The following is an 8,857-nucleotide window of genomic DNA, read 5'->3' on the forward strand; positions in this document are numbered from 1 at the left end:
ATAAAAAGAAAATGGATTTCTTTTTTAACTTTTTATAGAGAAGCGGAATAGGCGATGTGGTGCCCTCCTAGCCGCTCAAAAAGGATCACGATTTGGCAATGATTGTGCCCTTTGGAAGCACGCACAAATGTGGCAGCGCGCGATCCGAGGGTGGAGAAAGCAAGGAAAATATGTCAGCGAGTCAGAAAATGCTATTTTTTAATGCGTGGAGGAGAGATAAAAGCAATCCAACAACTAGGATTAATCGCCAATAAAATGGTGATATCTTGAGATCTAGCCGTTTGATTGTGCTAAAATTTTGAGTATAGGTTTGTCATTTCACCCGCTATGATCCATATGGTTGGATTTTTAAGTAAAGGTCGGGAAGATAGGGAAAATCCCCGAGGAAGCTCTCCCCCAAGAAATTGGCCAGGAAGGACACAGGTGTTGCTTCTGAAGTCGACAGATCTTGATTCATGCATCAAAGTTGTAAGTTTCTTCTTCATTTTTTGAACATCTTCTTAACGATTCTAAAACCCCAAGGCATGGGCAAAATGTACATGCCCTTGGAGATGATTTTAATGGTGATTAGCATTGCAATTTAAATTTGATTCAAAATCTGACTCTTAATTCTTAGTTCTACATTGATTTTCATCTCATTTTGCATCTTAGATCCCTAGATTAGAGTCGAATTTCATCTTTAATTCATTTCTCCCAAATCTTTCTACTTTATCTCTCTAGGTTAATTCATCCACTTTCTCTTTCTAGATCTAGAAAATGATTGTTTTAAAATTCAATTCAACATATAAAAAAACTAAATCCAAAATTTCATTGAAAAATTCATCCATCTTCAAGCCCAAGTTCAAAATCCCTTTCTTGCTTATAAATTCCCAATTTTAGTACACAAAAAGTTGTGGTGATAAATCAGATTGATTCAAGAATCTTGATAATACGAACTAATCTTGATCAAGAATCAAAATTATCCTATCTAGAGTATCTTGACCGAAAATATTAAGATCACTGTTAAGCTTTTGCTTAATTTTGATGAATTACAAAATAAAATTAAACAAAATTAAGGTCCATTAAATGCAAAAATATTAATTCATTATTGAATTAATTTTTTTTGAATTAGGATAAAAATTCTTTCAAAGTGCCTCCCTATTGTTCGACCCCTTGCTTGTTTTATACATAGTATTTAGTTATGAAGGGCTATTATAAATTTTATTGGACAAGTCTAAATTTGGTGTGTAAATTTTATTTTACACACCAAATTTAGGCTTATCATTCCGCCCATGTAGAGACTTCTTCAACCTCCACACAAATTTTTTGACTACGATACAATGAAGCCTTCAGGTTTCAGAATGTAGATCACTTCTTTCAAATCACCATGAAGGAATGCCGTCTTCACGTCAAGTTGCTCCAACTCCATACAAATCGATGTGCATTTCACAACAAGTGGGAAGGTTTCATTTTAATGAACTCCTTATTTTTTAGCGAAGTCCTTTATGACAAGCTGTGCTTTGTATGAGGACTGCTATGCATCAGAATGTAGTGCCTTCTTCTTGAACACCCACTTTCATTTGATATGACGTATATGTGGTTTTAAAACGATAGAAGTATCCATTTGCAAATATTAAAAATGACTAGTGGGTAATTAGAATTTCCAAAAGTAACAATGTTTTCAGCGTCAAAGAACTATGCAGTATACCTGATCTTAGAACTTTAGAAGTATACATTCGCAAATATAATAAGAACAAGTCCATAAATGCAATTTCCAAAAGTAACAATTTCTTCAACTTCAAAGAACTATGAGGCGTATGTGGTCTCAGAACTTTAGAAGTATACATTCGCAAAAAAAAAGAACAAGTCCATAACTGCAATTTCAAAAAGTAACAGTTTTCTTCAACTTCAAAGAAGTATGAGGCATACAGAATTTAAGAAGTCTCTAATTAAAAATATAAAAAGGAGAAGACTGAATTTGCAAATTCCAAAAGTAACGGCTTCTTACTCTTAAAGGAGCTATGGTGGTTAAGTCATAGAAAGCTTTACCATTTCACGAGGCGGAGCTGTCCGATGGCCACTGCGAAGGGGGAACGCCGGAAAACGGTCAACTCCGGCCGGGGAACGAACAATCCGAGTGTTTGGATTTATCTCGCTCTTCTTACGCTGCAGTATGGTGCTCAGCCGCTGCTCTCCAAGCGTTTTACTGGGTATTTTTCATTATATTGTTCCATGGCCTTTTGGGTTTTCTTTCTGAGCGATTTTTAAAGTGATTTTGAATTTTTATATTGTGTGTTGATTGAATTTTTATTTCTGGTCACCTAATTGCCGGTCTTTTTGACTTTTTTTTGTGATAATTGGCGTTCAAATTCTTGTACTAACATCTGTCCACTGGTAGGCGATGTATCTTGCGGTGAAAGATGAATTATGGGCAATCGAGTTTTTCGCTCTCTCAAGAGTTTTATTGGGTATTTTTCCTTCTATTGTTTTATGGCCTTCTGGGTTTTCTTTCTGAGTGATTTTTAGAGTGATTTTGATTTTTATATAGTGTGTTGATTGAATTTTTCTTTCTGGTTACCTATTTGCCGGTCTTTTTGACTTTTTTTGTGATAATTGGTGTTCAAATTCTTGTACTAACATCTGGGCACCGGTAGGCGATGTATCTTGCGGTGAAAGATGAATTATGGGCAATCGAGTTTTTCGCTCTCTCAAGAGTTTTACTGGGTACTTTCGCTTCTGTCGTTCCATGGCTTTCTGGGCTTTCTCTCTGAGTGATTTTGGTTGTAATCTTGTGTGTTGATTGAATTGTTCTCTCTAGTTAGCTAAGTGCCAGTATTTTTGACTTCTTTTTTGTGATAATTGGTATTTAAATTCTTGTATTGATATCTGGGCTCTGGTACCCGATGTATCTTACGGTGAAAGATGAATTGCGGGCAATCGAGTTTTTCGCTCTCTCAAGAGTTTTACTGGGTACTTTCGCTTCTGTTGTTCCATGGCTTTCTGGGTTTTCTCTCTGAGAGATTTTTTGATTGTAATCTTCTGTGTTGATTGAATTGTTCTCTCTGGTTAGCTAGTGCCGGTCTTTTTGAGTTTTGTTTTGTGATAATTGGTGTTTAAATTTTTATATTGACATCTGGGCACTGGTACCCAATGAATCTTACGGCGAAAGATGAATTGTGGGAAATCGAGTTTTTCGCTCTCTCAAAAATGGGTGATTCTTTTACAATATCCTCCGCTTTTGGCGCGCTTCCAATACGGTGATAGATGAATTGTGTTTTAGCTTCTGCGCCTGGTCATTTTCTGTCCGGTTTTCCAAGGAAAAAAAATAGGAAAATTGTGTGCGGTTTTAACATGCAGACGTGATGATGAATCTTGATTTCTGGTGTCTCATTTATTGAATTGAATCATTAACTTCTTCTTTTGGTATACTGACTTCCTTTTCCCTTGAGAAACCCTAATGAAAGTGATCGAGTCCAGAAACCGAAACACAGAACTGAGAGAGCCAAAAGCAGAGGGTGAAATATGTAAAGTTACAAGATGCAAAATTGAAGTCGAATTCTGATCAACAAAATGTATAAATTTCAATCAATCAGTGTAATGTTCTGATTAATTTTTGAAAATGGTTTTTCTCTGTTGCGTTAAGTGTCTGGTGTCTGTCTTTGCAGAAGAACCAGCCTTAAGATTTCTCTTATCTTAAGTGTTGCACTGTATTGGTTTTATGAATTAATTTATTGACTAGTATATTCCATTACGATCATGTTTTTGATACGACTCCCTTCTCTCAATGAAATCAACACAGAATCAATGCAAGAATCCTTACGTACCAGTAGTTATTGTCTCCTCGATGCCTTGTCTCTCCCATGGATGTCGGATTCCTCCCTGGAATGGATCAATACCGAAGAGGTCCCTCCCGCACGCCACCAACTGGATGCAGTCGTGACTCTCTGAAGATACCTCCCCCAGATCTGCTCCATGTCAGTAGATGTCTCCCGATTTCTCAAGAAGTAGAATAACCATGGATGCCTCCTCCCTTCTCTCCCATCTTATTTATATTCTTTATTCAAACACCAACTTTCCCGCCAAATTACCTGGCGTTTATTCCCACTGCCAGCCCATGTTATCAATCAAGCTGGATGACTCCTTTGTTATTGGTTCCTTTTCCCCTCCTCTTACCTTCCTCTTTACTTTTCTTCATATACTTCAATGCTGGTATCGTAACAGTGTTCCCACAAATTCATTCGAAAGTTTTCTCCCCCGAACTTAAATACGGTCTAACATTAAAAACATTTTTTTCTCGGGTGAAATTTGACAGGAAAGAAGTTATTGTGACTTCCTTTGTGATTTCGTGTGAACTGGCCAAGGTATTGTATGGACTTCCGCATAAGTATCTTCTATCTAGTTAATTCTCTGGTTAAATATTGACATTTGTTTTATATTGTAGGTTACTAGTGCGTTGATAATACTGACTGTTGATGGTAGTTTAAAGCAATTGTTCAAGCAGTGGTCATTAATGGACTCTCTGAGAACATCGGGACTTCCTGCGGCAATTTATGCTTTACAGAACAGCTTGTTGCAGATCTCCTATAAGAATCTTGACTCACTTACCTTTTCAATGCTCAATCAGACAAAGATTCTATTCACTGCTCTCTTCACGTTCTTTATCTTGGGGTACGCTCTTCGCATTCCGTAGGCCTGAATTGATTAATTCCTTTTGATATTTAGCCATATGATATATTTTATCCCTAGTATGGTAACCATAATATATGATCATCAGAAATGGAGTAACTATTACAGATGGAGATTCTGTGTAGTTCTCCCTTGGAAAATGAACTTGGAAGGGTAAAGAGAGAGATAGTGAGAAAGATTGTGTAGTGTTGAATAACCAAATCCTGCTTAAAGATGAAAAGTAAAACCCTTGTTATCAGCTATAGCTTTTAGCACAGTAGTAAGCGTGTGAATCCAACATGTTATGATCCGTGTCCAAAGGCCCTCAGGGAAGACATCCCATCCAACTCAATGAATTCTTAGGGATGTTACAAGTATTTAAAGGAAACTACAATGAAGTCAAATGACAAAAATACCATTCAGGTTAGAACCATAATAATGAGACAAAATACTCAGCCTTAGTTGCATTTGTTACAATTTCCCCTACTTTTGCTACAGTTCTCACAACATCAGCTATTGTGATCTAGACAGAAGCAGTCGGCAAAACAAATCGGAGCTCTGTGTCTTCTGATGATGGCTGCTATGCTCCTTAGCATCAGTGAAAGCTCTACAAAGGATGCAAAAGGAGGTGGCTCAAATCAAATTCTTATTGATGGAATCATACCGGTTCTTGTTGCTTCTGTTTTATCTGGTCTCGCTTCTTCTCTATGCCAGTGGGCCACGCAGGTCAGATAGATATTTTCTCTAGCCAGAATGCAAATGAATTGACATCCTCGCCACTGTATTGAGACAGTCAGAACTTTTTTGTCCACAGGTGAAGAAGACGTCATACTTTATGACTGTTGAGATGTCAGTTTTGGGGACGCTGTGCTTACTGGCGAGTACTTACAAATCCCCAGACGGAGTGGCCATCAAGACTCGGGGATTTTTTCATGGTTGGACGCCGTTGACTCTGGTAATTTCTTTGATCTCCCAGTTCTCAAAATGGTTGATATCTTATGTGGTTATGGATCCAAATGAACTGGAGGTTTTGATGCGGAGATTGATTTTCTAGTTTGTCTTGATTTTTTTCTTAAAATTTTCAGATATGGGTTCTTCCCCGTCTACTTTATTTATTTTCACCGTCACTCTCTTTCTCTTTCTTCAGAGTCAAAGTTATGATCTCAACTATACTGTATTTATGTTTCAGGATCATTGTGCATAGTTAGACCCTGAACTGTTTCTGAAGTGCTATTTTTTTTTCATTCAATCAACGATCTATTTTTGTTGGAGTTGTGGATATGAAACCATTTTTGATATTGTTGTGGCTTGTCATATCCCTTCACGATTCCTATGTCTCTTTGAAAACTTGAAGCAAAATAATAATTCCTTAAAGGTTAATTAATCCTTCTTCTAGTTGGCATTGTAGGCTTCATTCTCAGGACTTAATGTCTGTTGCAGATTCCGGTTCTTTCTAATGCCTTTGGCGGCATCCTGGTTGGCCTTGTGACTGCCCACGCTGGTGGTGTGAGAAAGGTAAGGTTCTCAGTCTCTGATTTTCTTCTGCCGTCTGGGTTATGCTCTCTCTTTCTCATTCATTTTGCATTTGGTTGTTACCTCTTTCTTAAGTTCTCTCTTCTTTCTATCCTCGTTTTCCTTCTCTTCAAAGTTCTCTCTCTTCTTTCCATCCTTTTTTTTTCTCTCTCTTCAAAGTTCTCGCTCTCTTACACTGTCTTTGCGTTCCTTCCTATTTCTCTCCTCTGTCAATGATTTTTCCTTTTTTTTTGTAGTTCTCTTTATCCATCTCTTTATCTGTGTATGCTAGTTGTCTTTTCTAAGTTCTCTCTCATCTCGTTCTGTCTATGCTTAGTTTCTCTCCCCCTCTTCTTCTGTTTATTATTGTTTTAACTCTCACTCTGTTATGTTCGCTGTTTGTTACCTCTTTCATAAGTTCTCACACTCCTTTGTATCCTTGTTTTCTTTCTTTTCCAAGTTCTCTCTCTCTCTGTCTCTTGCTCTATCTATTATTTCCTTCTTCCCAATTTATCTCTCCTCTCTCTCTCCTCTGTCGACATATTTTTCTTACTTTTTCTATATTTCTCTTGAACCGTCTCATCCTTCTGTTTAAGCTTGTTGTCTTCCCTAAGTTCACTCTCATCTTATTCTTTCTATCCTCATGTCTCCTGCCTCTTCTGTAAATGATTGTTTTAGCTCTTATTCTATTCTAATGTCAACGCTTTCCTTCTTTCCTAATGCTCTATCTTCTTCTGTCTGTCGCATTTTTTACATTTCTTCCTTAGCTATCCTGTTCCCTCTTACCGTATAAGTACCACGTCTATCTGTCTAGCATTTTTGTCCCTGCTAACTTCTCTCTTCCTCTTGCACTGTCAATATTTGGTTTCTTTCTCGTCTAGTTTTCTCTCTTCTTCTGTCTATGCTTTCTTCTTTCCTCTTTTGTCGTCTCTCTCTTCATCTGTGTACACTTTCTTTTTTCCTCTTTGATTCCCTCTTTTCCTCTATCTTTGCTTCCTTTCGTATTTCTCTCTCCATGATCTGTCTATACATCTCTCTCCTCTTCTCTCTATACCTTTTTTTTCCTCTTTCCTTTATTCTTTTCGTTTGTGTATGCTTGGTGTCTTTCCCATTCTATTTTTGTTCTTCCTTAATCTATTTATGTTTTTATTCTCTCTCTCTCTACATCTTGTGGCATCCTCATAAACCAATATCTTCAGGGATTCGTGATTGTGTCAGCGCTGCTAGTGACGGCATTTCTGCAGTTGATGTTTGATGGCAAGCTGCCATCACCATACTGCCTTGCTGCCCTTCCCCTTGTCGTCTCCAGTATTTTCATATACCAGAAATACCCTTACTCTCTCAAGCCCAAGACATCATGATATTGCTATCTCACTCTCTCCAGCTTATCCATGATGATGAGAAAACCATGGTGGGTAAATATCATTTATGAAGCTAAACACATCATCATTTCTGAATCTCTCTCTCTATCTTCCTTTATGTCTCCTCTAACTTGGTGAAGATGTTGGAAACCTTAACGTGTAGTGCATATCATTTATAGAGTGAAAAGAATCTTGATCTTTCTCTGTCTCTCACTATCTTCCTCTCTATCTAGCTTGGAGAAGATGATGATAAATCTTTGAGTATTACATCTCTTTTTGTTGATCTGAGTACTACATGTCTTTATTTTCTCTCTCTTGTTAGCCCATTAAGGGCCCTCTCTAGTCAGCCCATTAGGGCTTCCTATAAAACCCTGTAATCTCTTTCATTTGCTATCAAGAATTGTTCTTTTCTTGTTTTACATGGTATCAGAGCCCTAACCCTAACCCTAATCTGGGTTTCCTGGGCTCGACCTTGCGCTCCGATCTTCGGCGGTTCTCACGACCGCCTGATCTCACGCTCCGGTCTCTCACCGTCTCGCTCCGGGCCTCCCAGGCGCTCGCCGTTCTGACGTCCACCGTCCCAGCGTCTTCCGCTCCGGCGCCCGCCGTCCCGGCCCGTGCCGCCTCGGCTCGCGCCCTCCCGGCTCACGCCGCCCCGGCTCGCGCCCTCCCGGCTCGCGCCCTCCCGGCTCGCGCCGCCCCGGCGACCGACGTCCCGGCGCTCGCCGTCCCGGCGCTCGCCGTCCCGGCGACTGTCGTCCCGGCGCCCGCCGTCCCAGCGCCCGCTGTCCCGACACCCAACGTCCCGGCGCCCGACGTCCCGGCACCCGCCGTCCCGGCTCCCACCGTCCTGGCTCCCGCCGTCCCGGCGCCTGACGTCTCGGCGCCTGCAGTCCCGGCTTCGTCGTTCGGCGCCGACCGTGGTCTACTCTGCTTTCATCATGACGAACCCGGTTGAAGCCCAGACCTCTATTGTTACGCCAGACTCGACGCGGTATCTCCGCCACATGCATCTGCGGTGCCTCTCGAGCCCGGGTAGTGGTCGTCCTCCTCTGGACCATCCTCTTTGCCTCGGATGCCTCCGGATGGTATGTTTACTGGATTCAATCTCCTGCAATGGCGTCGGTACGTCCAGATAACTTTAAAAGGGCGTCTCATGCGCCACCTTCTAGAAGACGGACCTTCCCGGACCGATCCCAAGTATTATGACTGGCTGGACGTTGAGGGTAGTTCATCGTTGGCTCTTGGACAGTATTTCACCTAGTGTTAAAGGTGAATTCATGTCTCTAGAGTCGGCTCGAGCGGGAAGCAGCACTTGAGAGCCACTCCAAGAAGCACAA

At 40.4% G+C, this 8,857-nt stretch overlaps 1 protein-coding gene across 1 annotated transcript; it reads left to right on the forward strand.

Annotated features, from left to right (window-relative positions):
• Positions 1-2,006: 2,006 nt before the first annotated feature.
• LOC144711239 (Nucleotide-sugar transporter family protein) lies at positions 2,007-7,725 on the forward strand. The gene is made up of 7 exons (XM_078585176.1): positions 2,007-2,189; positions 4,292-4,340; positions 4,421-4,647; positions 5,172-5,370; positions 5,459-5,599; positions 6,085-6,159; positions 7,356-7,725. The coding sequence occupies exons 1-7, from the start codon at positions 2,053-2,055 to the stop codon at positions 7,515-7,517; spliced, it is 990 nt and encodes a 329-aa protein (XP_078441302.1). The 5' UTR covers positions 2,007-2,052; the 3' UTR covers positions 7,518-7,725.
• Positions 7,726-8,857: the final 1,132 nt, after the last annotated feature.

Source organism: Wolffia australiana, chromosome 13 (assembly GCF_029677425.1).
Source record: "Wolffia australiana isolate 7733 chromosome 13, ASM2967742v1".
NCBI lineage: Eukaryota > Viridiplantae > Streptophyta > Magnoliopsida > Alismatales > Araceae > Wolffia > Wolffia australiana.

Bases quoted from the DNA above. Each gene is read 5' to 3' on its own strand.
- LOC144711239 (XM_078585176.1), top strand. From the start codon at position 2,053: ATGGCCACTGCGAAGGGGGAACGCCGGAAAACGGTCAACTCCGGCCGG. The intron at 2,190-4,291 runs GTATTTTTCATT...GAAATTTGACAG, and splicing joins CTCTCCAAGCGTTTTACTGG to GAAAGAAGTTATTGTGACTT. The intron at 4,341-4,420 runs GTATTGTATGGA...TTTATATTGTAG, and splicing joins TTTCGTGTGAACTGGCCAAG to GTTACTAGTGCGTTGATAAT.